The sequence below is a fragment of the Rhinoraja longicauda genome, unplaced genomic scaffold (assembly GCF_053455715.1).
Source record: "Rhinoraja longicauda isolate Sanriku21f unplaced genomic scaffold, sRhiLon1.1 Scf000523, whole genome shotgun sequence".
In the NCBI taxonomy this organism is placed as follows: Eukaryota; Metazoa; Chordata; class Chondrichthyes; order Rajiformes; family Arhynchobatidae; genus Rhinoraja; species Rhinoraja longicauda.
The window spans coordinates 1-27151 of NW_027601740.1; the positions used below are offsets into that span (position 1 = coordinate 1).

The 27151-nt window shown below is 46.9% G+C and overlaps 2 protein-coding genes across 3 annotated transcripts in view; one reads left to right on the top strand and one right to left on the bottom strand.

Annotated features, from left to right (window-relative positions):
• Positions 1-4227: 4227 nt before the first annotated feature.
• LOC144591037 (glutathione synthetase-like) lies at positions 4228-25360 on the bottom strand. 2 transcript variants are annotated; one of them, XM_078395381.1, is made up of 7 exons: positions 25157-25360; positions 12766-12900; positions 11257-11402; positions 10752-10827; positions 9824-9963; positions 7498-7614; positions 4228-6079 (listed from the first exon to the last, which is right to left on the bottom strand). In XM_078395381.1, the coding sequence occupies exons 1-7, from the start codon at positions 25205-25207 to the stop codon at positions 5911-5913; spliced, it is 834 nt and encodes a 277-aa protein (XP_078251507.1). In that variant the 5' UTR covers positions 25208-25360; the 3' UTR covers positions 4228-5910. The 2 variants fall into 2 exon arrangements, with proteins under 2 accessions (XP_078251507.1, XP_078251508.1); XM_078395382.1 differs by lacking the exon at positions 25157-25360 and adding an exon at positions 24312-24430.
• Positions 25361-25494: 134 nt separating this feature from the next.
• The window catches only part of LOC144591038 (deoxynucleoside triphosphate triphosphohydrolase SAMHD1-like), a 50621-nt gene continuing 48964 nt past the window's right edge, over positions 25495-27151 (top strand). Inside the window, exons 1-2 of the mRNA XM_078395383.1 lie at positions 25495-25539; positions 26652-26811. The gene's annotated coding sequence lies outside the window, so the exon portion shown is untranslated. The remainder of the gene's footprint in view (positions 25540-26651; positions 26812-27151) is intronic.

Genomic DNA, 27151 nt, shown 5'->3' on the forward strand with positions numbered 1-27151 from the left:
TCTTTTAAATATCTGGACGTTCTTAAATGGTCTGGGTGGCTATGGACTGAATGCTATAAATCAGATTTGTATATATGATTATATGGTGGTTCCTGTGGACATGATGGTCAACCTGAAGTCGTTGTGCACGTGGGCACGAATGACGTCGGGTGGAAGAGGAAGGAGGTGCTACAGCGGGAGTTTAGAGAGTTAGGAAAAAGACTGAGAAGTAGAACGTCGAAGGTGGTTATCTCTGGACTGCTACCGGTACCTCGTGCTGGTGAGGCCAGGAACAGAGAGATAGAGGGTATGAATTTATGGCTGAGGGGCTGGTGCAGAGAGCAGGGATTTAGATTTCTGGACCACTGGGATCTCTTCTGGGCTAGGGGTGACTTGTACAAAAGGGACGGGTTACATCTTAACAGCAGGGGGACAAACATTATGGCAGGCAGGTTTGCTAGTGCGACACCTGTGGCTTTAAACTAAGTAGTGGGGGGGAGGGGTTAACAAATTGGGAATATGAAGATGAGGTTAAAGGGAATACAGGAGATATTGCAGAAGACTCGGAAGAATGGGAACAGAAGTTCTAGAGGGGGAAAGAGAGTAAGGGCAGGGCCATTTGTGACCGATGTGAGAGGGGAGGTAAATACAGAAGTTAAAGTGTTGTACTTAAATGCGCGTAGTACAAAAGATAAAGTGGATGAGCTTGAGGCTCAGTTAGTCATGGGCAAGTATGATGTTGTAGGGATCACTGAGACGTGGCTACAAGAGGACCAGGGCTGGGAACTGAATATTCAGAATAACACAACGTATAGAAAAGACAGACAGGTGGGCAGAGGGGGTGGGGTTGCTCTGCTGGTAAGGAATGATATTCATTCCCTTGCAAGGGGTGACATAGAATCAGGAGATGTTGAATCAGTATGGATAGAAATGAAGAATTGTAAGGGTAAAAAGACCCTAATGGGAGTTATCTATAGGCCCCCAAACAGTAGCCTCGACATAGGGTGCAAGTTGAATTAGGAGATAAAATTGGCGTGTCACAAATGTAATGTTACGGTGGTTATGGGAGATTTCAACATGCAGGTAGACTGGGAAAGTCAGGTTGGAAATGGACCCCAGGAAAGAGAGTTTGTGGAGTGCCTTCGAGATGGATTCTTAGAACAGCTTGTACTGGAGCCTACCAGGGAGAAGGCAATTCTGGATTTAGTGTTGTGTAATGATCCTGATCTGATAAGGGGACTAGAGGTAAAAGAGCCATTAGGTGGCAGTGATCACAACATGATAAGTTTTACTCTGCAAATGGAAAGGCAGAAGGGAAAATCGGAAGTGTCAGTATTACTGTATAGCAAAGGGGATTACAGAGGCATGAGGCAGGAGCTGGCCAAAATTGACTGGAAGGAGGCCCTAGCAGGGAAGACGGTAGAACAGCAATGGCAGGTATTCCTGGGAATAATGCAGAGGTTGCAGGATCAATTTATCCCAAAGAGGCGGAAAGACTCTAAGGGGAGTAAGAGACACCTGTGGCTGACAAGGGAAGTCAAGGACAGCATAAAAATTAAGGAGAGGAAGTATAACATAGCAAAGAAGAGTGGGAAGACAGAGGATTGGGACTCTTTTAAAGAGCAACAAAAGTTAACTAAAAAGGCAATACGGGGAGAAAAGATGAGGTACGAGGGTAAACTAGCCAATAATATAAAGGAGGATAGCAAAAGTTTTTTTAGGTACGTGAAGAGGAAAGAAATAGTCAAGGCAAATGTGGGTCCCTTGAAGACAGAAGCAGGGGAATTTATTATGGGGAACAAAGAAATGGCAGACGAGTTAAACCGTTACTTTGGATCTGTCTTTACTGAGGAAGATACACACAATCTCCCAAATGTTCTTGGGGCCGGAGAACCTAGGGTGATGGAGGAACTGAAGGAAATCCACATTAGGCAGGAAATGGTTTTGGGTAGACTGATGGGACTGAAGGCTGATAAATCCCCAGGGCCTGATGGTCTGCATCCCAGGGTACTTAAGGAGGTGGCTCTAGAAATAGTGGAAGCATTGGAGATCATTTTTCAATGTTCTATAGATTCAGGATCAGTTCCTGTGGATTGGAGGATAGCAAATGTCATCCCACTTTTTAAGAAAGGAGGGAGAGAGAAAACGGGTAATTATAGACCAGTTAGTCTGACATCAGTGGTGGGGAAGATGCTGGAGTCAATTATAAAAGACGAAATTGCTGAGCATTTGGATAGCAGTAACAGGATCATTCCGAGTCAGCATGGATTTACGAAGGGGAAATCATGCTTGACAAATCTACTGGAATTTTTTGAGGATGTAACTAGGAAAATTGACAGGGGAGAGTCAGTGGATGTGGTGTACCTCGACTTTCAGAAAGCCTTCGACAAGGTCCCACATAGGAGATTAGTGGGCAAAATTAGAGCACATGGTATTGGGGGTAGGGTACTGACATGGATAGAAAATTGGTTGACAGACAGAAAGCAAAGAGTGGGGATAAATGGGTCCCTTTCGGAATGGCAGGCAGTGACCAGTGGGGTACCGCAAGGTTCGGTGCTGGGACCCCAGCTATTTACGATATACATTAATGACTTAGATGAAGGGATTAAAAGTACCATTAGCAAATTTGCAGATGATACTAAGCTGGGGGGTAGTGTGAATTGTGAGGAAGATGCAATAAGGCTGCAGGGTGACTTGGACAGGTTGTGTGAGTGGGCGGATACATGGCAGATGCAGTTTAATGTAGATAAGTGTGAGGTTATTCACTTTGGAAGTAAGAATAGAAAGGCAGATTATTATCTGAATGGTGTCAAGTTAGGAAGAGGGGATGTTCAACGAGATCTGGGTGTCCTAGTGCATCAGTCACTGAAAGGAAGCATGCAGGTACAGCAGGCAGTGAAGAAAGCAAATGGAATGTTGGCCTTCATAACAAGAGGAGTTGAGTATAGGAGCAAAGAGGTCCTTCTACAGTTGTACCGAGCCCTGGTGAGACCGCACCTGGAGTACTGTGTGCAGTTTTGGTCTCCAAATTTGAGGAAGGATATTCTTGCTATGGTGGGCGTGCAGCGTAGGTTCACTAGGTTAATTCCGGGAATGGCGGGACTGTCGTATGTTGAAAGGCTGGAGCAATTAGGCCTGTATACACTGGAATATAGAAGGATGAGGGGGGATCTTATTGAAACATATAAGATAATTAGGGGATTGGACACATTAGAGGCAGGAAACATGTTCCCAATGTTGGGGGAGTCCAGAACAAGGGGCCACAGTTTAAGAATAAGGGGTAGGCCATTTAGAACGGAGATGAGGAAGAACTTTTTCAGTCAGGGAGTGGTGAAGGTGTGGAATTCTCTGCCTCAGAAGGCAGTGGAGGCCAGATCGTTGGATGCTTTCAAGAGAGAGCTGGATAGAGCTCGTAAGGATAGCGGAGTGAGGGGGTATGGGGAGAAGGCAGGAACGGGGTACTGATTGAGAGTGATCAGCCATGATCGCATTGAATGGCGGTGCTGGCTCGAAGGGCTGAATGGCCTACTCCTGCACCTATTGCCTATTGTCTATTGTCTAACGAGAGTAGGTTAAAAATCTGCAGATGTCGGTTTAAACCAAAGGTAGAAACAAAATGCTGGAATAACTCAGCAGGTCAGGCAGCATCTCTGGAGGGAAGGAATGGGTGACGTTTTGGGTCGAGAAGTTTCGTGTCTGAAGAAGGGTCTCGACCCGAAACATCACCCATTCCTTCTCTCCAGAGATGCTGCCTGACCCGCTGAGTTACTCCAGCATTTTGTGTCTCCCTAATGAGAGTAGGTTGGACTAATGGAGATGGGGCATCTTGGTCGGCATGGGCAAGTTGGGCCAAAGGGCCTGTTTCCATGCTGTACGACTCTACGACACTAAACTGGATTATTTGGGGAACTTCTCAATCTTTTCCACTCTAGCGGAGAATGCCACTGTCAGCATCTACAACCTTTCTAAAGGATTAAAAATGAAGTCAAATATCTTTTTAAAGTTAAGAAAGAAGCAACTGCAGAAACTAGGTCTACAGAAATGGAGTATCTCAGCAGGTCTGGCAGCATCTATGAACAACATTGATTGGTGACATGTCTGACCGAAGAATGGCCTCGAACCGAAACATCACCTATCCACGTTCTCCAGAGATGCAGCATGTAACCCACTGGGTTACTCCAGCACTATTGTGTTCTACCTTTTTAAAGTCATGCAGGCAACTCATGTCAACTAGTCAGAATCCTCAGCTTCATAATCAACGAGAGGGAAAAGAAAACTCACACTAAAAATAAAACTCACACAAAAAGTCTTTTGTCGTCATCCAAGGACCCTCTCTCGTATATTTCATTCAATTGCCTCCTTATCACATGCACATTCCAGTCACAAAAAATAATGAAAGTATCAATTGTTTAACAGCAGACAAGTGGAAAATAATACTCAAAGCAATGAACTATAAAGAAAATGAATGTCCATCTCTTTGGTTGTCAGGCCATTAGTGGACTGATAGTGCTTAACACTCCCCTCAGCCCCAAAACACAATCACTTTATAAAATTATAAGCAGCTGAGATAGGGTAGATAGTCAGAATATTTCCTTCCCCCAGGGTGTAAACGTCAAATACTAGAGGGCAGAGGTTTAAGATCAGAGGGGAAAAGTTTAAAAGGAGATGTGCAAGACAAGTTTGTTCATGCTGCCTCGGCAAGTCCACCAACATAATCAAGGACCGGTCACATCCCGGTCGCTTCCTTGTCTCCCCCTCTCCCATCAGGCAAGGGGTACAGAAGTTTGAATACACATTCCTACAGATTCAGGGACAGTTTCTTCCCCCACTGTTGTCAGGCAACTGAACGGTCCTCTCACCAGCTAGAGAGTGGTCTAGACTTCCTATCACAGCTTCTTGGAGACTTTTAAACCATATTTAATCGGACTATATCTTGCACTAAACGTTATACCCTTTATCTGTACACCGTGGACGGCTTGATTGTACACATGTATCGTCTTTTCTTGCACAGGATAACATGCAAACAACAGCTTTTCACTGTACCTTGGTACACGTGACAATGATAAACTAAACTAAAGTTTACATAGAATTGGAGGTGCCTGGGACATGGTGCCAGGGGTGGTGGTAGAAATAGATACAAGTGGCATTTAAGAGGCTTTAGGTAGGCATCTGAATATGTAGGGAACGGAGGGGTAAATATTACAGGCAGACAGTAATCAGCAGATTAATTTAGTTTTATCTGGAGTTCCTAAGTTCATAAATCATTGGAGCAGAATTAGGCCATTCAACCCTTCAAGTCTGGTCCATCATTCAATCATGGCTGATCTATCTTTTCCTCTCAACCCCATTCTTCCTGCCTTCTCCCCATAACTCTTGACACCCTTACTAATCAAGAATCTGTCAATCTTACCATAAAAATACTGAATGGCCTCCACAGCTGTCTGTGGCAATGAATTTCACAGATTCACCACCCTCTGTAGAAATTCTTCCTCACCTCCTTTCTAAAGGTATGTCCTTATATTCTGAGGCTATGCCCTCCAGTCCTAGACTCTCCCACTAGTGGAAACATTTTCTCCACATCCACTACCTAGGCCCTTCATTATTCATTAAGTTTCAATGAGGTCCTCCTTCATCCTTCTAAACTCCATCAAGTACAGGCCATCAAATGAGTGTGAGGAGTGTGCAGGACACTGTAAAAACAAGGATATTCAGATGCCGGTTTACCAAAGGAAATAAAAACAACACCGAGTGCTGGAGCAACTCAGCGGGTCAGGGGGCATCTCAGGACAACATGGATAGGTGATGTTATGGATAGGTGATGTGATGGGTTGGGACACTCCTTCAGATATATGATGGTAAAGGACATTAGCAGCATGAGACACGTCCATCGCTACACATACAGCAATACAGCACAGGAACAGGCCCTTTATCTCATGATGGCTGTGTCATACAACAATAAGTACAAACTGGATTAAAAAACAAATAGATGAACTGACACTTCAACCTCACGGACACATACTTTTTCCAAAGCTCCATTTCCAAGCAACGCTGGTCAAAAATATTCCTCGAGATCTTCTCCACCAGGAAGAGAACCACTGCCCTGTATTCAACACAAAAGGTTAGTATTACACAGTGCTTTTTTGTCGACAAATGGGTGTCAGTATGCATACAACAGTTCACGGGATGCTACGCATCGATCTAGTTTAACTTTGAATAACACCAGCACGTACCGTTATGGAAAACAAAATCACCTGTATTAAACGACCTGCACCAGCCAATCCACAGGTCTTTAATTTTGAAAATGGGATCTGACGAGGGAACTAGAGCTATGGCAGCCGACCTATTGTGATCAAGTTAAATGGTATTTATTTATATATTGTATTATTAATTTGTGTTATATTTTTTATTGTCATTATGTGTGGACAATGCACTCGCATTTGGAGAACTGTGAGCAAATTTGGGCCCATATCTGAGGAAGGATGTGCTGGCTCTGGAGAGGGTCCAAATGGAGATTTACAAGAATGAATCCAGGAATGAGTGGGTTTTGCATATGATGAATGTTTGACAGCACTGGGCCTCTACTCGCTGCAGTTTAGAAGGTTGAGGGGGGACCTCATTGAAACTTACAGAATAATGAAAGGCATAGAGTGGATGTGGAAAGGATGTTTCCACTGGTGGGGGAGTCTAGGACCAGAGGCCAGAGCCTCAGAATTAAAGGGTGCACTTTTAGAAAGGAGGTGAGGAGGAACTTCTTTAGACAGAGGGTAGTTAATCTGTGGAACTCATTGCCACAGAGGGCCGTGGAGGTCGAGTCAGTGGATATTTTTAAGGCAGGGAGAGACAAATTCTTGATTAGTACGAGTGTCAAGGGTTATGGGGAGAAGGCAGCAAAATGGGTTTAGGAGGCAGAGATCAGCCATGATTGAATGGCGGAGTAGACTCCATGGGCTGAATAGCCTAATTTTACTCCGAAAACTTGAACTTGTGTGGCCTCTGCATACACAATAGTATTAAAAGTCAGGCTGCACGTTTGAACGGCGCATTTAAATCTCTCATACCCAATTCAGATCAAGGGTCCTTCACCTGCAATTTGTATAGCATTGCCCTAAAGGGTGGCACAGCAGTAGAGTTGCTGCCTTACGGCGCCACAGACCCAGGTTCGATCCCGACTATGGATGCTGTCTGTACGTTGAGTTTGTACGTTCTCCTTGTGAGCGCATTGGTTTTCACTGGGTGCTCTGGTTTCCTCCCACATACATACAGGTTTGTAGGTTAATTGGCTTCGGTAAAATTGTAAATTGTCCTTAGCACGTGGGATAGTGCTGGTGTTCGGGGTTCAATGGGATTTTATTGTCACGTATGCACAGGTGATCGCTGGTTTGTGCGGACTCGGTGGCTGTTTCCGCACTATCTCAAGTCTAAAGGCACAGGTGCTGCCTGAACAGTTGAGCATTTTTGGTCAGATTTCACAGTATCCACAGTTCTTTTTATTTTCATTTGCTGTTGAATAGAACTTACCCTGATGACCCATACAAATGGCAGGCTCTTGCAATGCCTTTGCAAATTCCTTTCACTGCTTTGTTACTCTGGATCTTTGCCGCTTCCTCAGGTTTTCCCCAGACATTCATCACATGCCTACGTGAAAAATAGAATTATATAGACCCTGCTCATGTCTTTAAAAGCATAAATACATATAAAATTAGCTAGCACAATGTTAAAAGGATGCAAAAATCTCGTTTGTGTACACAAATCTTTCAGAGGTAACACAATGGGGGAGGGAAGGGGGTGGCACGGTGGCGCAGCAGCAGCGTTGCTGCCTTACAATGCCAGAGACCCGGGTTCGATCATGACTGCGGGTGCTGTTTGTAAGGATTTTGTATGTTCTCCTCGCGACAGTGTGGGTTTTCACCGGGTGCTCCGGTTTCCTCCCACACTCCAAAGACGTACAGTTTGGAGGTTAATTGGCTTTGGTAAAAATTGTAAATTGTCCCTAGTGTGTAGGATAATGCTAGTGTATAGGAATTGCTGGTCGGCACAGAGTCAGTAGGCCAGCGGGCCTGTTTCTGCACTGTATCTCTAAAGTAAACTGCAAAGACAAACAGCAATGTGACAGGTCCTTTGGATCTACATGGGTCCACAGTGACCATTTACGTCAATCCGACTCTAATCCCGATCTATTCCATTCACATCAACTCCTGCCACATTCAGCCACTAACCTACACACTCAGGCCAATTTGCAGAGGCGCCAATTAACATACCAACCTGCACATCTTTGAGATGGGGGAGGAAACTAGAGCACCAGGAGAAAACCCACATAATCACAGGAAGAAGGTGCAAACGTCAGACAGACAGCACCCGAGGTCAGGGGCGAAGCCGGGAAGCTGGAGACTCTACTAACTGCGCCACTGCACAACCAAACAGGAAACGGACCAGACCACACCTTCCAGTCTGCCCACTGCTAGGGTGGTTTGGGATCTTGTTGAAGGCAAATCATGAATTCTGCAAAGTGCTTGTCAAAAGAAAGATGGAGGTATTAGATCGCAAGACATTGCAGCAGAATTAGGCCATTCAGCCCATCAGGTCTGCTCTGCCATTCAATCACAGCCAATCTATTTTTCCATCTCAATCCCACTCTCCTGCCTTCTCCCCGTAACCTTTGACGCCCTTACTAATAAAGAACGTATCAATTTCCGCTTTAAAAATACCCAATGACTTGGCCCCTACAGCGGGTGGCACAGCAGTGGAGCTGCCCCCTTACAGCTCCAGAGATCAGGGATCGATCCTGATTACAGGTGCTGTCTGTACGGAGTTTGAACATTCTCCCTGTGACCGCATGGGTTTCCTCTGGCTGGTCAGATTTCCTCCCACACTCCAAAGGCGTACATGTTTGTAAGTTAATTGGCTTCTGTAAATTGTCCCGAGTGTGTAGGATAGTGTTTTGTGTACAGGATTATCACTGGTTGGCGCTGACATGGTTGGCCGAAGGGCCCATTTCCACACTGTATCTCCAAACAAAAACCCTCTGTGGCAATGAAATCCATCGATTCACCACCCTCTGGCTAAAGGAATTCCTCCTCATCTCCATTCTAAAGGTGCGTCCTTTTATTCCGAGGCTGCCCTTCGGTGTTAGATTCTCCCACTGGTACAAACATCCACGGTATTGAAGGATAGCTCAATGGAGCTGTTATTGTCACATGCGCAAAATGCAAATGCACAGTAAAATTATTTTCTTAGAAACAGTCCAGTAGAGTATGGCCCTACCCAAGCACATCTCCGATTAGCAAATTGTACAGAACTAGTCTACTCAGCCAACTTGTAAGAGGTACCATGTCCATCCGTGCTCAAGTTGTCATGAGCGGTGTGTTCCAGGATATAGACAATAGACAATAGGTGCAGGAGGAGGCCATTCGGCCCTTCGAGCCAGCACCGCCATTCAATGTGATCATGGCTGATCATTCTCAATCAGTACCCCGTTCCTGCCTTCTCCCCATACCCCCTGACTCCGCTATCCTTAAGAGCTCTATCCAGCTCTCTCTTGAATGCATTCAGAGAATTGGCCTCCACTGCCTTTTGAGGCAGAGAATTCCACAGATTCACAACTCTCTGACTGAAAAAGTTTTTCCTCGTCTCAGTTCTAAATGGCCTACCCCTTATTCTTAAACTGTGGCCCCTTGTTCTGGATTCCCCCAACATTGGGAACATGTTTCCTGCCTCTAACGTGTCCAACCCCTTAATAATCTTATACGCATAAGATGGATGCATGCAAAGAAGAGACAAAGCCCGGACAAAAAAGGGAAGACCAACATCAATTAAACTGACAAAGGTCATCCATGTGGAATCTTACCGATGCACTTCTGGGACTCTGGCAGCCAATCCTGCAAAACTGGCAGCAATGGTGTTAATCTCAACCTGTTTCAAAGTAGCAGTATGCCTGGATCTTTTGTCAAACATGTAATCTGATCTGTTCACTCCCAGCGTAATAGACTGAACAAGGGGAATGAATAAAAAAAATTAGACTTTAGTTTACACAAAAGCAAGAGGTCAAGCACTTTCCACGCAAAACATTTCTGTACCTCATTTCCTGGTGTGTAGGATTTAAGAAAGTGATAATTATTTCAGAAATTAAATTAAGTTCTTTGAGAATTGAGAGAACCGAACTGTTCTTCCACCTTGTCATGATCACGGGCAGCACATTCGGTGGGAACTGAACTTTAATCCAGTAATGTTTTGGGCCCCATATCTGAGGAAGTATGTGCTAGCATTGGAAAGGGTCCAGAGGAGGTACACAAGAATAATCCCAGGGATGACTGGATTAACGTATGAGCCTTTGATGGCACTGGGCCTGTACTCACTGGAGTTTAGATGAGGGGGGGGACCTCATTGAAATTTACCGAATAGTGAAAGGCCTGAATAGAGTGGATGCGGAAAGGATGTTTCCACTAGAGGCAGCGTTTAGGACCAGAGGCCATAGCTTCAGAATAAAAGGACGCACCTTTAGAAAGGAAATGAGGAATAATGTTTCGTCAGAGTGTGGTGAATCTGTGGAATTCATTGCCACAGATGGCTGCGGAGGCCAAGTTGATGGATATTTTCAAGGTGGAGATGGAAAGATTCTTGATAAGTACGGGCGTCAGGGGTTATGGGGAGAAGGAAGGAGAATGGGGTTGAGAGGGAAAGATAGATTAGCCATGAATGAAAGGTGGAGAAAGGCGAATGGCCTAATTCTGCTCCTAGAACTTATGAACTTAACAGTACAAAGCACAATCCATTACCTGGGCAATGCCTTCATCAAGCACCTGAGTGTAGATGTTGAGCAGGCGAGCTGTAAATTCATCAGCTTCTGCCGTGCTAGAAGTGACAGCAAGGAAAACATATTTGATAAGATTGCAGTAGTTAAACAAACAAAACAAAGAGAGACGCAAGAAACTGCAGGTCTGGAATCTTGAGCAGAAAAACAAAGTACTGGAGAACTCAGTGAGTCAAGAAGCATCTGTGGAGAGAATGGATAGGTGACGTTTCAGGTTGGGACCCTTCCTCAGGCTAACAGTAGAAGGCGGAGGGGACTGAAGAGGGTTGGAACAAAACCTGGTAAGTGATAGTTCAGTTTAGTTTATTGTCACATATACAGAGGTATGAAAAGATTTTGTTGCCTGCTATCCAGCCAGCGGAAAAATAATACATGATTACAATCGTTCCATTTACAGTGAGTAGATCGGTGGGGATGGTGAAAAGAGGTCGTGCGGAGGTCATCTGTATGTCACAATGTAGGAATCTTACCTTGCTAACGATTTTTTCAGAAATTCGGAATCCATGCTGATTCTATCAACCAGCAAGTTGAAGTCTTGCTGGACCTCAAATGCTTGGTTGAAGAGTCTTGTTTGTACCGGCGATGGGAACAAGGTGAAGGGAGCATAGCTGATCGTCTAGAAGGGAAAAAGTGTATGATCCATTCAACTCAGTATGCGAGACACTGGAGTTATCAACTTTAGAGGCAAAATCTAATACAGGTAGTTCTGCATAACGCACAGTTCCACAGCACAAAATCGATACAACACAAGTGATGAATTAAGGAATACTATCACCAAGGTCAAACTGCTTATAACACTGCTTAGAACAGCGCTCCTGGACAGTAAACTGGACTGGTCTAGGAACACTGAGGCCCTGTACAAAAAGGGACAGAGCCGACTGGACTTTTTGAGAAGTCTCCACTCCTTCAGCGTCTGCAGTAAGATGCTGCAGATGTTCCACCAATCAGTTGTAGCCAGTGCCATCATCTTCGCTGTTGTGTCCTGTGGCAGCAGGGCGAAGGTCGCAGACGCCAACATGATTAACAAACTCATCAGGAAGGCTGGCTCCGACATGGGGGCGGAATTGGATTCATGGGAGGTGGTCTTGGATGGGAGGATGCTCCTCAAACTGCAGAGCATCTTGGACAATACAGCTCACCCCCTCCATGACACATTGATCAACCCGAGGAGTACCTTCAACAAACTGGTTCCACCAAGTTGCAGTACCGAATGCCACAGGAGATCCTTCTTCCCTGTGGCTATCAAACTGTACAAATCCTCCCCCTTCTGTCGTGGGGTGGACTGTCTTCCCTCGCCCCCCTCCCCCCATCCCAAATCTTTACACATCCCCAATCCTTTCCACGTCACTTTAATTTCATATTTCACGCATATTGTGTTTTATGACTGTTGGCAGATCAATTTCCCTCTGGGATAAATAAAGTTCTATCGCATCACATCGTAACACAATTGTGATTGGAATCAAGGGAACTTCTCAAAGGTTACTTTGGAAATTAACAAGCAGAGAAAAATCTGTCTTGAGTTCAAACACTATGAGGGTAAAAAAAACCTGTTTCCATGTAACATGCCCTCGGTATTCAGGCAACATTGTTTCTTAACACAATCTATCAGTTTTGCAACAGGTGGCCATTAAAATTGACAAATAATTGTTTCTTTTGACAATTCTGCAACAATACTCTGTTAAATTATAACATACAGCATCTAGTAATCTTACCTTGCAATAAAAAAAAATCTTGCTCTTGAAAAGGCCTTCTATTCCCCTCCCCCCAAACAGATTATTGTGAGTCTGTAGCTATTGAATCCCCAATCCCCTTACCCCATTTAAACAATTGTCTTCATTTGTGCTAGTGTACGGGTGATTCGCTGGTTGGTGCTGATTTGGTGGGCTAAAGGGCCTGTTTCCATGCTGCATCTCTAAAGTTTAAAGTAAAATGTAAAGTCATACCGCCCAAAATAAAAGGCCACTTTCACCAGCACTGACCTCACTGGAATTTGGATCTTCTTTGGTCCTCATAAGCACTCCATAAAGTTGAGCTGCATCTTTGGCAGCAAGCGCCAGGTGCTGGATGAGACTACTGTTCAGTAGAACTTCATCTGGTACAACTGGGATCAAAATCTGTAGAACAACAGAATAAGCTTAGAGCTAATATACACCTAGACATCAGAATTATTGCTCCTTTCATATTCCCAACACTACCTCTGCCAAATCTATTTCATCGGGATGCATCACAGCATTGTTCGGGAACAGCTCCATTGAAGACCATAAGAAATTGGTGGGAATTGTGGAGCAGCCCTGACCATCACGCAAACCAAAATCGCTTCCATTGACTCCATCTGTACTTCACGCTGCCTCGGCAAGGTCACCAGCATAATCAAGGACGAGTCGCACCCTGGACATTCCCCCTTCTCCCCTCCGACATGAGGTACAGAAGCGTGAAAATGCATTCCTCCATATTCAGGGACAGTTTCTTCCCCGCTGTTATCGGGCAACTGAAAGCTTCAACCAACAACTGGAGAACAGTCCTGAGCTACTATCTACCTCATTGGAGTCCCTCGGACTATCTTTAATTAGACTTTAGTGGAGTTTATCTTGCCCTAAACGTTATTCACGTTATTCCCTTTACCATGTATCTGTACACTGTGGATGGCTCAATTATAATCAATGCATTGTCATTCCGCTGACTGGTTAGCATGTAACAAAAGCTTTTCACTGTACCTCGATACATGTGACAATAAACTAAACAAAATGAATTTATCCAGGAATATGATTCTGCACAACTCTGACCAGGTGTTGGTCACATTTCCCCTCTGCTGGGGCAGCACAGTGGTGGAGCTGCTGCCTCACAGCTCCAGAGACTTGGATTAGATCCTGATTACGGCTACTGCTTGTACGTTCTCCATGTAACCGTGCGGGTTTTCTACAGGTGCTCCAGTTTCCCCCCACATCCCAAAGACATGCAGATTTGTAGGTTAATTGCCCCCCTATAAACCAGTCCTATTGTGTAGGATAACAAGGAAGTAGTGCACGGGTGATTGATGGTTGGTGGTGGGCCAAGGAGATCGTTGCTACGCTGTACATCAAAACTATGGTCCAATGTTACATTATTGAAACATTTACCAAGGCACAGTCAAGTTTCTTTTTGCATACAGTTCAGTAAATAAATCTTTCTAAACTATACATAAGCCTGTGTCGGCACAGCCCCGTGCCGATAGGGCACTGCGCCGACAGGGCCCCGTGCCGACAGAGCACCGCGCCGACCGAGCCGGTGTCGGCAGAGCACCGCGCCGACAGGGCCCCGCGCCGACAGAGCACCGCGCCAACAGGGCCCCGCGCCCGACATGGCACTGCGCCGACAGAGCGGAGGCATCAGGAATGGACTGATGGAGGTCGTCGAGGGTGCTGGTGCAGTGGATGTCGCGGGTACCGGTGGTTGAGGACGGGCCAGGTGGGAGCCAGAGGACATGCCACCAGGAACAAAGGAGGACCCGGCGTGAGGGGACCCCCATGAGGCGGCGCATTACATTGAGTCCTTGAAGCATTATATTGCATATATATGAAGCATTATATTGAGTCCTTTAAGCAAATTATCTAATATTTCCTGTTAAGAAGTGTAAATGCAGTAGTGATCCTGCATTGGATGGGCGTTATAGTGATCCTGCATAAGGATGGGCAATTGATAGAAGTGCCTGTGGAGGAATGTTGAACAGATTTTAACAAGGTTCAAGCAAGTCATGGAAAAGGGTTTGGCGGCTGGGGCCCGGGTTAGCACCACGGAGGCGTGAAGTGGGGTGTCGACAGTGGCGAGGCCTTGGCGGAGGAAGCGGTGAAGCCTCGCGACGCTGGGGTCTCGGCAGCGGTGAAGCCTCGCGACGCTGGGGTCTCGGCAGCGGTGAAGCCTCGCGATGCTGGGGGTCTCGGCAGCGGTGAAGCCTCGCGGCGGCAGCAATGCTTTGTGGGCCGACCCACGGTCAACGAGAGCGTGGAGGACCGCCTTGAGGGAGGGGGAAGAACAATGGAGGACCCGATGTAGGGGGACCGCCGTGAGGGACCTGGGGGGAGAACAATGGAGACCCAGTGTGTGGGTACTGTTGGGGGGACAAAAGGAGGGGCCGGCGTGCTTTGTAACTTTGTCAGTGCCTTAGGTGGCTGCTATTTGTATGCATTGTGTATGCAAGCAATGAAATGTCATTGTGCCTAGTCACGTGTGACAATGAAAGGGCCCGAGGGCCCATAGGCAGATTTCTATGGTGTAGAAAATGAGCTGCCAAAAATAACTTGGGAGCAGTTGCAAAAGAGAAAAACAACATTGGATAAGTGGGAGGTGTTAAAGCCGAGAGTTCAGAGTTCCTGCCATGGGCAAGAGGTAAAATGGCAAGTTTGGGGAAACTTGGTTAAGAAAGGACCAAGGAAGAGAAAGGCGCACATGGTGCATATTTGAAATTTATACATTGAATGAGTCCTCTGCAATTTAAAGCGGAAATTGATAGAATTTAAGAAATAAACAGGGCAAAAAGTGGCCATGAAATTACACCGGCAAGTAGGATTCAGGAGAATCCCATCATCTTTTATAAGTAGAGACACAAGGAACTACATATGCTCGTTTCCAAAAACAGACACAAAGTGCTGGAGTAACCCAGCAGGTCAGGCAGCATCTCTGGAGAACATGGATAGGTGACATTTCGGATTACGTCACTCAAAGCTTGTTGCCATCTGCGACCAACTCTTCCCTGTGGGATGTTTCTTCTGAAGGGTCCCGACCCAAAACATCACCTATCCATTTTCTCCAGATGTTGCCTGACCCACTGACTTACTCTTTCACTTTATTACCTTTTATAAATATATTAGAAGGAAGAGAGTAGCTAAGGAATGAATAACCAAAATAATAATCTTTGCATGGAGCCAGACGATATATGCAAAACCCCAAATTAACACTTCCCATCAGTATTCACCAGAGAGCAGAGTGTTGGAGGCAGGTGAGTAAATGGAGGGGAACCCAGAATATTCTGGAGCATGTTAGGGAAAGAAGGAATGTCAGAGATATCAGCAAGCACCAGAATGGACATGTTCCTTGGGCCAGACTGGATCTATTTGAGGATGCTAAGGGAACCAAGGGAGGTGATTAGGGAGGAACCAAGGGTTGGAGATATTTTTATCTTCATAAGTTCACAAGTTAATTCCCCTCCATTTACTCACCTGCCTCCAACACTCTGCTCTCTGGTGAATACTGATGGGAAGTGTTAATTTGGAGTTTTGCATATATCGTCTACTCCACCATTTAGTCATGGCTGATCTATCTTTCCCTCTCAAATCCATTCTCCTGCCTACTCCCTGTAACCCTTGACATTCTTATTAATTAACAATCTGTCAATCTCCGCCTTAAAAATATCCATTGATGGCCTCTTCAGCCTTTTGTGGCACTGAATTCCACAGATTCACCACCCTCCGACTAAAGGAATTCCTCTTCATCTCCTTTCCACAGGTTATGTCCTTTTAATCTGAGGCTATGTCCTTTGGTCCTCGACTCTCCCACTAGTCGAAACATCCTATCCACATCCACTCTATCCAGGCCTTTCATTATTCGGTAAGTTTCAATTAGGTCTCTCCTTATCCTTCTAAAGGCCAGCGAGAATAGGCCCAGTATCGTCAAACGCTCCTCATATGTTAACCCAATCATTCCTGGGATCATTCTTGTAAATTCCATTTGGACCCACTCCAATGTGGGGTCGGCAGTGAAGGTCAATCCGTCCGCCCGCTAGTACCAAAATCCGTTATAAACAGATCTGTAATAACAAGGATTTACTGTAACGTTTTTTCTGTGTTTGCCGGATTCTGCGCCAGTGATGCCGCTGGAAGCATGATCTTCATTGCACATGCACCTCACCGTGCTCATGCATATGGTAGTAAACTAGACCCGACTGGAGATCTATTGGAACTAGATTGCATCTTCATTAACATCTTCCAAAAGTAAAGAACTACAGCTCTCTTTTGATAGACACAAAATGCTGGAGTAACTCAGTGGGATAGGGAGCATCACTGGATAGAAGGAATGGGTGACGTTTTGGGTCAAAACACTTCTTCCAGTCTGAAGAAGGGTCTCGACCCAAAACGTCACCCATTCCTTCTATTCAGTGATGCTGCCTGTCCCGCTGAGTTACTCCAGCATTTTGTGTCTATCTTCAGTGTAAACCAGCATCAACAGTTCCTTCCTATACAGCTCTCTTTGGATGCCAATTAGGGGCGAAATAGTAGAGTTGCTGCCTCGCCAAGCCAGAGAACCGGGTTCGATCCTAACTATCTGTATGGTCTGTATGGAGTTTGCACGTTCCCCTTGTGACAGCGTAGGTTTTCTCCAGCTACGCTGGTTTCCTCCCACATTCCAAAGACGTGCAGGTTTGTAGGCTAATTGGCTTCGGTAAAAAAAATAAAAATTGTCCCTAGTGTGTAGGACAGGGCTAGTGTACAGGGTGATCAATGGCCGGCTAGTGATGGCTAGGATCTTTGGCCACTGGAACATCTGGGAGATTGTTTGTATCTTCCTTAGTGAAGACAGATCCAAAGTACCGGTTCAAATCATCTGCCATTTCCTTGTTCCCCATAATAAATTCCCCTGCTTCTGACTTCAAGGGACCCACATTTGCCTTTACTATTTTTTTTTTCTCTTCACATACCTAAATAACTTTTTACTATCCTCCTTTAAATTATTGGCTAGCTTACCCTCATACCTCATTTTTTCTCCCCTTATTGCCTTTTTAGTTATCTTCTGTTGCTCTTTAAAAGATTCCCAATCCTCTGGCTTCCCACTCTTCTTTGCTATGATATACTTCTTCTCTTTTATTTTTAAGCTGTCCTTGACTGCCCTTGTCAGCCATGGGTGTCTCTTACTCCCCTTAGAATCTTTCCTCCTCTTTGGGATAAATTGATCCTGCAACTTCTGCATTGTTCCCAGGAATACCTGCCATTGCTGTTCCACCGTCTTCCTTGCGAGGGCCTCCTTCAATTCTGGCCAGCTCCTACCTCATGCCTTTGTAATCCCCTTTGCTATACTGTAATACCGACACTTCCGATTTTCCCTTCTCCCTCTCAATTTGTAGAGTAAAACTTATCATATTGTGATCACTGCATCCTAATGGCTCTTTTACCTCGAGTCCCCTTATCAGATCAGGTTCATTGCACAACACTTAATCCAGAATTGCCTTCTCCCTGGTAGGCTCCCGTACAAGCTGTTCTAAGAATCCATCTCGGAGGCACTCAACAAACTCTTTCCTGGGGTACATTACCAACCTGATTTTCCCAGTCTACCGGCAATTTGAAATCTTCCATAACCACGGTAGCATTACATTTGCGACATGCCAATTTTAGCTCTTGATTCGACTTGCACCCTTTGTCGAGGCTACTGTTTGGGGGCCTGTAGATAACTCCCATTAGGGTCTTTTTACCCTTACAATTCCTCATTTCTATCCATACTGATTCTACATCTCCTGATTCTATGTCCCCCCTTGCAAGGGAGTGAATATCATTCCTTACCAATAGAGCGACCCCATCCCCTCTGCCCACCTGTCTGTCTTTCCTATACGTTGTGTACCCCTGAATATTCAGTTCCCAACCCTGGTCCACTTGTAGACATGTCTCTGTGATTCCCACAACATCATACTTGCCAATGTCTAACTGAGCCTCAAGCTCATCCACTTTATTTTTCATACTTCGCGCATTTAAATACAACACATTAACTTCGTTATTCACCTCCCCTCTCCCACAATTGGCCCTGACCTTACTCTCTTATCCCATCCAGACCTTCTCTTCCAATTTATTCGAGAGTCCTTTGCAATTTCTCCTGTATTTGCTTCCCCTTTAACTCCATCTTCATATTCCCAATTTGTCAACCTCTCCCCCCACTACTTAGTTTAAAGCCACATGTGTAGCACTAGCAAACCTGCCTGCCAAAATGTTGGTCCCCCTGCTGTTAAGGTGCAACCCGTCCCTTTTGTACAGGTCACCCCTACCCCAGAAGAGATCCCAGTGGTCTAGAAATCTAAATCCCTGCTCCCTAGCACCAGCCCCTCAGCCATACATTCAAATCCCCGATCTCTCTGTTCCTGCCCTCACCAGCACGAGGCACAGGTAACAGTCCCGAGATAACCACCCATGACGTCCTACTTCTCAGTCTTCTTCCTAATTCTCCAAACTCACGCTGCAGTATCTCCCTCCTCTTCCTCCCGACATCGCTCGTGCCCACGTGCACAACCACTTCCGGTTGATCACCTTCCCTCGCTAGGATGTTCCGTGATGTCTTGAACCCTGGCACCAGGGAGGCAACAGACCATCCTCAAGTCCCGCCTGTCGCCACAGAATCTACCGTCCGTACCTCAGACAATGGAGTCACCCACTACTATGGCTCTTCCTGACTTCGGTCTCCCCGGTTGAGTCTCCTTGCCAGGATAAGAGCCGCCAACCAGTCCGCCGCTCGGACTGGAAGCGTCTTCTGCCCCGACAACTCCCAAGAGGGTGTACCTGTTTGTAATAGGCACAGCCACCGGGGTCTCCTGGAGTCCACGTTCACTCCCCCCTGAAACAGTCTCCCACCTTTGCTCGACCTGGACCCTTGGCGTGACAGCCGCACAGTAGGTCCTGTCCAGGAAACTCTCGTATTCCCGGATGGTCCTGAGGTCATCCAGTTGCTTCTCCAACTCCACCACACGTCCATTCAGGAGCTGCACCTGGACACAGTTCTTGCAGGTGTAGCTCCCAGAAGCTCCAGCGGTATCCCTACCTTCCCACATCCTGCATGAAACACACTGCACCAACTTATTTGCCATTACTTTATTGTCTAAAAAAATCAGGCTCGAAAACAAGTGTAACCTCCTCGCCAAAGACTCGCAGCCAAAGACTCGCACTTTTCTCACAGGGCACAAGACTCGCACTTTTCTCGCAGGGCACAAGACTCGCACTTTTCTCACAGGGCACAAGACTCGCACTTTTCTCGCAGGGCACAAGACTCGCACTTTTCTCACAGGGCACTTCCCTCAACAGGGCTGCACCCCTTGTGCAAACCTTGTTAATATCAGTCTCTAAATTACCTAATTGGCCAATTTGCCAAACTTCCAATTTAATTGATCAGCCAATCCACACACTCACTTCTATCCTGTCTTCCTGACAAGCTTGGAGGTATGTGCTTTACTGACTGACTGCTAGCGTCCTTTTGGCGTTCTTTTTAAACTGCCTTTTTTTATTTTATTTTTATTTTTTATGGATCGCATTGGATATTATTTGCAATTTATTATTTACAAACAGATTTTATTACAATTTTTGACAGCAGAACTGTCAGAGGGAAAACAAAGGGCCCACTTCCTCCACCAGCATTACCAGGGCTGCCACTGCTTTTGGAAGGGTGGTTGCCCAGAACATTGGCTTTAGTTGCCATCGACAGCAATATACGTTCACTGGACAGATCAATAACTGCTAACTGCCAGCTTGGAGCAGATTTAGCCCTCAGCCGGTAGAACAATTACAGAAAATCAGCAACAACATCACAAACCTTGTCTTTCAGGTCATTAGATTTCCATCTCCCTCTGAAGATATGCAAACATCTTAATCACATCATGAAATGTTAAATCCTTACTGCTGACAGAGATACGGGCAAGGTGACAACAGAGTGCTGGAGGAGCTCAGCGGGTCAGGCAGCATATCATATCATATATATACAGCGCGGAAACAGGCCTTTTCGGCCCACCAAGTCCGCGCCGCCCAGCGATCCCTGCACACTAACACTATTAACACTATCCTACACACACTAGGGACAATTTTTACATTTACCCAGCCAATTAACCTACATACCTGTACGTCTTTGGAGTGTGGGAGGAAACCGAAGATCTCGGAGAAAACCCACGCAGGTCACGGGGAGAACGTACAAACTCCTTACAGTACAGCACCCGTAGTCAGGATCGAACCTGAGTCTCCGGCGCTGCATTCGCTGTAAAGCAGCAACTCTACTGCTGCGCTACCGTGCCGTGGAGGGAATGGACAGGCGACGTTTCGGGTTGGGACCCTTCTTCAGATTGATGAAGTAGGGCGGGTAGAAAGCTGGAAAAGAGAGGTGGGGGCGGGACAGAGTGATAGGTGGATGCAGGTGAGGAGGGGGACACAAGATTCTGCAGACGCTGCAACCCTGAGTAAAACACAAAGTGCTGGAGGAACTCAGCAGGCCAGGCAGCATCTGTGGAGGGAATGGACAGGTGACGTTTGGGTCGAGATCCTTGGGTCTGAAAAACAAATTTTGTTCATTAACTGCCTTTCCCTTTAATCTGTAAATACATTACCTAAAATAAAATTGCCTAATTACAAATTTTGGAGATAGTTTTTGATCAGAGCTAATGTTGTTCAAGGCACAGGTCGAATGAAAAAAAGATTCATAGTGGAAGCAATAAACCAAAACCAAATGAAATGTTAATTTGAAAGGGAGAACTAAATACCTAATGTACAGTGCCGGGGAGAGACAGGAACAGCCTGGATTTGTTAGGTGCGTCTGTACTGGTTCTGGGGATCGTTGCAAAATTGCCGATGGTTCTTTGTAATCGTTGGTGGGATTCATAACTGTGGTGTGGATGTCACTGTAGGCTCCACAGACCAGCTCCGTGGACCGCTTGAATATCTTCTCCTTTAGTGTTCCACTCAAAATGAAATTCAGTTGCGGCATTAATAGACTATCTGGTGAAGACAGGTACCTATCAAAACTGCCTTTTTACCTGCGATTAACACTCACTTACTCAGCTTCACATGAGTGTTAATCGCAGGTAAAAAGGCAGTTTAAAAAGAGCGCCAATGGACGCTCGCAGTCAGTCAGTCAGTTATGGAGGGACGGTCTCTGCGGAACGCAGAAAGGGAGGGGATGGGAAGATGTGGCTAGTAGTGGGGTCCCGTTGTAGGTGACGGAAATGTTGGAGGATGATTTGTTGGATACGCTGGTTGAATGGGTGGAAGGTGAGAACGAGGGTGATTCTATCCTTGTTACGAATGGGAGGGGGAGCAAGAGCGGAGCTGCGGGATGTAGAAGAGGCCCTAGTGAGAGCCTTATCTATAATGGAAGAGGGGATGCCCCGTTTCCTGAAGAATGAGGATATCTCTGATGCCCTAGTGTGAAACACCTCATCCCGGGCGCAGATGCGGCGTAGACGGAGGAATTGGGAGTAGGGGATAGACTTTTTGCAGGAGACAGTGTGGGAAGAAGTGTAGTCCAGATAGCTGTGCGAGTCAGTGGGTTTATAGTAGATGTCAGTCACTAGTCTGTCTCCTGTGATGGAGATGGTGAGGTCCAGAAACGTGAGGGAGATGTCGGAGATAGTCCAAGTATATTTAAGAGCAGGATGGAAATTGGAAGTGAAGTGTATGAAGTCAGTGAGTTCTGCATGGGTCTAAGAGGTAGCACCAATGCAGTCGTCGATGTAGCGGAGGTAGTGTTCGGGGATGGGGCCAGTGTACGTCCGGAACAGGGATTGTTCGATGTACCCGACAAAGAGGCAGGCATAGCTAGGGCCCATTCGAGTGCCCATAGCCACGCCTCTGGTTTGGAGGAAGTGGGAGGAGTCAAAGGAGACGTTGTTAAGGGTAAGAACCAGCTCTGCTAGGCGGAGGAGAGTGTTAGTAGATGGGGATTGGCTGGTTCCAAGGTCGAGGAAGAAATGGAGGGCTTCAAGACCATCCTTGTGGGGGATGGAAGTGTAGAGTGACTGGACATCCATGGTAAAGATGAGGGAGTGGGGGCCTGGAAACCGGAAGTTATCGAGGAGATGGAGAGCATGTGAGGTGTATCTATCTATTTAGATATCTATGATAGACACAAAATGCTGGAGTAACTCAGTGGGTCAGGCAGCATCTCTGGTAGAATAGGAATAGGGTGAGACTGTTCCTCAGACTGGGAGGGAAACTCGAGATAGGAAAAGGTACAGACCAAATCAGAACCATCCCCAGAGGCCGGCTCTGATTTGTTCTGAACCTTTTCAAACCTCTAGTTTCCCTCTCCCCTGACTTTCAGTTTGAAGAAGGTTCTCAACTCAAAACGTCACCTATTCCTTTTCCCCCACAGATGCTGCCTGGCCCACTGAGTTACTCCAGAACTTTGTGTCTATCTTCGGTGTAAATCAGCATCTGCAGTTCCGTCCTACATGTTTAAATAACTAGCTGGGTTGAAGAAAAATTAACTTTGGACCACTTCCTCTGAATAGGCGGATTGCACGGCAGGCGAGGTCACGGCCCCTGACCCGTACTGTTGCCTACTAGGAGGCACGCCGTGTACTGCAGGCAATCACTTACTATGGCTTTCAGTGCAGCGGGCCTTTGCTTCGTCTTTTTCTTCTATTTTGTTTGGAATGGCTTCTGTTGTGGAACAGTTCGCCAGTCCTAATGAGAGGGTGTTGCAGTTCAATGTTGCGGCTGCACTTTGCCGCAGCTTGGCTTTCCCCAGACCCTCCTGTTGGTCCTCCCATCAGCGCGTCTCCGGCTCCCTCCCGGCGCTCCGAGCATCCTGACACCTCTCCCCGTTCCTGCGCCCCTGCTCTGGGCCTCGCTTCCTGCGGTTCTTTGGCTCCTCGCAGCCTCTGCTGGCCCTCCAGCCCCTTCTCCCGCTTGCCATGTCCATCAGCCGGGCTCCGCTTCCACTTAGCCGGTGCTCAACACCTCGAGGCTGGGGCCGCCGAGCAGAGCCGTGGCCTGGTCCGCCTCGGCTCCCAGCGCCCGGCCCAGCTCTCGCTGCCGGTTGGCCTCTCCCCGGCTCCTCTTCCTCTTCGGGCTCGACACTCCGCTCTTCCTCGTCTTCCACCGCCTCCTCCCCCTCCAAGTCTGTGGAGCCTTTCCTCCCTGGGCCCTTCGTCCTCAGGCGGGTCGCCGACCTCCAGCGCTCGCTGCTTCTGCCCCTGCAGATCCTCCAGGTCCCTCGGCTCAGGTTCTTCCTGCTGCTCCTCTCCCAGCTCACTCAACCCCGTCCATTCCTCCTCCTCCTCCTCTGCTTCTTCTCCCCCCGCTGGCCAGTCGGCGGCCCTCTGCTTCTCAGCTTTGCTCTCCTGCCTCCCTTCCCGGCCAGCATTTCCATTTCTCCCGCCGGTTGGCCAGACGTCTTCCCAGCTGCTTCTTGCATCCGCGGGCTTGGCAGTCCTTCTCCTGGCTCCTCTTCCTCCGCCAGATCCTCCAGCTTCTTCTTCGTTTTTTACAGCACAAAAATTGGCCTTTTGGCGGCTTTTTAAAGGTAAGCGTGTACCTGTTGCATGTGTTACTAGTGTGTGCTGTCAGCTGTCATGTCCTCCAGACGGTTTGAGCGACTCCGTGCGTCACGCCCTTTGACCTTACGTGCAATCCCATTGCTTATTTAAACAGGAAATTCCAAACAAGCAGGGTAAGGCGGAATTAAAAACATAAATCATTGGGGAGGGGCAGTAATGGACTGAGTTACTGCGATTAACACAGACAGTTGTTTTAACAGCGATCGCACGCACCGAGAGGTTTGCACCGTGACAATCTCGGCTGGAGGTACCAGGTTGTACCTTGCACTGGGCGGGATCTGGCCTGTAGGCCCTGTGTACCTTCACCACAGAAACACCGACAGTTCCTCACTGTTACTCCTCAACATCTGACTTTCTCTGGCAAACCTCGTTTTTTGGGACACTTTTACATCCACCCCCACCGTCTTCCCCTCCCGCAAAAATAAATAAATACAAAATAAAATCGACAGACCGTATCAAAATTACCACAAGACTCCAGTTTTGGTTGGAAACTGGGCACACACACGTACATATATTACAGACACACAAGCACATAGACACACAGAGATAAACACACACACACACGTACATATATTACGGACACACAAGCACATAGATATAAACACACACACACGTTCATATATTACACAAGCACACAGATATAAACACACACACACACGTATACGCACAAGACACAGTCTGAAGAAGGGTCTCGACCCGAAACGTCACCCCATTCCTTCTCTCCAGAGTGAGATGCTGCCTGACCTGCTGAGTTACTCCAGCATTTTGTGATACCATCGATTTGTACCAGCATCTGCAGTTATTCTCCTACAAGACACATACATATACACGCAGACACATACAAACACACACATAAATACAAACACGTGTCATTTTTACAAAAGATAGACACAAAAAGCTGGACAGGCAGCATCTCTGGAGAGAAGGAATGGGTGACGTATCGGGTCGAGACCCTCCTTCAGACTGAAATCACGGGAAAGGGATACGAGAGATATCATTTTTGTTTTTACAGACGCGGCACTTTAACTCAAGATCGGGAATGTATGCACCACCTAAACGGTTTTCATTAAAGATGAATGAGGATGGGTGTGGTGGAAGACGCTTACCTCGCTCTCGGTGCGCTTGGGCACGCTGAGGCTGGGCAGCCGGCTGTGCATCGTGCTGCCGCTGGCACTGGCGCTGCCGCTGGCACTGGCGCTGCCGCCGCCAATGCCACTGCCTTCCCCACCGCCACTGCCGCCGCCACCGCCGCCACCGCCGCCCGCGTTCAGCGCCACTCTGCAGATCCTGCGGCGGAGCACCGAACCCGCCTTCTGTCAGCACTGGGCGCGCCTGGCTGTCTGTCGGGGAGGGGGAGGGGGAGGGGCTGAGGCGCAGGTTGCCATGGCGACCGCGCTGCAAAGTCAGAAGAAAGGGGGCGGGGTTTGGCGGGGAGCGGAGGGCACGTGACCCGCCGGCCACCCGTCATCAACAGGGTTCAGGGTGTGAGGTAGGCCATGTTGGACCCTCGCCCTCCCCCGGTGCGAGACCCAGTCACGCTTTCAGTTCCATTCCCATTTTTCTGTCCTGGGCCTCATCTATTGTCAGTGAGGCCCAGCGCAAAGTGGGGGAAGAGCACCTCAAATTTCGCTTGGGCAGCTTACAACCCAGCGGTATGAACATTGACTTCTCTAATGTCAAGGAACCCTTGCTTTCCCTCCCTCTCCATCCCTCCCCCATTTTAGTTCTCTGACCAGTCTGACTGTTCCTGATTACATTTTATCTCTGCTTCGTTGTCAACTTCTCCCAGCTAACAATGATCCATTCTACATTTTCCTTGTCCTCCATCTCTTTTGATGTCTCGTTTTTACACTTTACCCTTCCCAGTCTCTGTGTCTCCCTCTCCCCTCATTCTCAGTCTGAAGAAGACTGCATTTCTCTCTGTTCTGTGTCTACAGTTGCTGAAGTCCTTTGAACTATCTTGAATTGGACTTCAATTAGACTTTATATCTTGTGCTAAATGCTATATCCTTTATCTATCTTGAATTGGACTTCAATTAGACTTTATATCTTGTGCTAAATGCTATATCCTTTATGGAGCTTGGACTGCAAGAAGATAGGAATTGTATAGAAGTGTACAAGGCCATGGTAGGAATAGATAGCTGAAATGCACAGTCTTTTGCCCAGAGTAGGGGAATTGAAAACCAGACACAGGTTTGTGAGGCGGAGAATAATTTAATCGGAACCTGAGGTGTCGCTTTTTTACACAAAGGGTGGTGGGTGTATGGATTGAGCTCTGGAGGAGGTAGTTGAGACAGGACCTGTCATAATGTTCAAGACATTTGGACAGATATATGGATAGAACAGGTTTAGGGGGTTATCGGCCAAGTTTGGGCAGGTGGGATCACGTACCCATCCAAGTGTCAAAGCAGAGAGGAAATGTTCTGTTTTGGTATACGTACCCATCCAAGTGTCAAAGCAGAGAGGAAATGTTCTGTTTTGTTATACATGACAAACACTTTTGACGTGATATTATGTCATGGACCTGAAATTCTTCTTTCTCCACATATACTGTCTGACCTTAGGGTATTTCCAACACTTCTTGTTTTTATGTCATTAAAGCCCTTTCTGTCTCCTGGAAGTGATGGGGTTGTCCTGATGTAATAGCATCAAAAGCATCTTAAAAAATGAGGCATCTTATCATCAAGGATCCCCACTATCTTTGCCATGCCCTCATATGGCTGCTACCGTTGGGCAGGAGGTACAGAAGTCTCAACACCAGGTAAGGCACAGCTGCTTTCTTCCAACCCGACCTGCACAGTACTAATCCTACCTTGGCAAAGTCATGCCAATGCAAAGGAAGCCACATCAGGAGCACCAAATGCATTAGGTAAGGTGAAAGGAGGTGCATGTGAACCTCTGTCTCACCTGGAAGGGCTACTGGGGTCCCTGATTGGAGGTGAAGGAGGAGGTATAGGAATAAGTAAGGAGTATTTATGTAAAGGAAAGACACCAAATGCTGGAGTAACTTAATGGTCAGACAGCACCTCTGGAGAACATGGATATGTGATATTTTGGGTCTGGACCCTTCTTCAGACTGATTGCAGTGGTGAGGGGTAAAG

Excerpts from the sequence above, each read along its gene's own strand:
- LOC144591037 (XM_078395381.1), bottom strand. The coding sequence starts at position 25,207 with ATGCACAGCCGGCTGCCCAGCCTCAGCGTGCCCAAGCGCACCGAGAGC. Across the intron at positions 9,964-10,751 it reads TTGATGAAGGCATTGCCCAG|TCTATTACGCTGGGAGTGAA; the intron begins GTAATGGATTGT and ends CCCCTTGTTCAG. Across the intron at positions 6,080-7,497 it reads CATTTGTATGGGTCATCAGG|GGCAGTGGTTCTCTTCCTGG; the intron begins GTAAGTTCTATT and ends TGTTGAATACAG.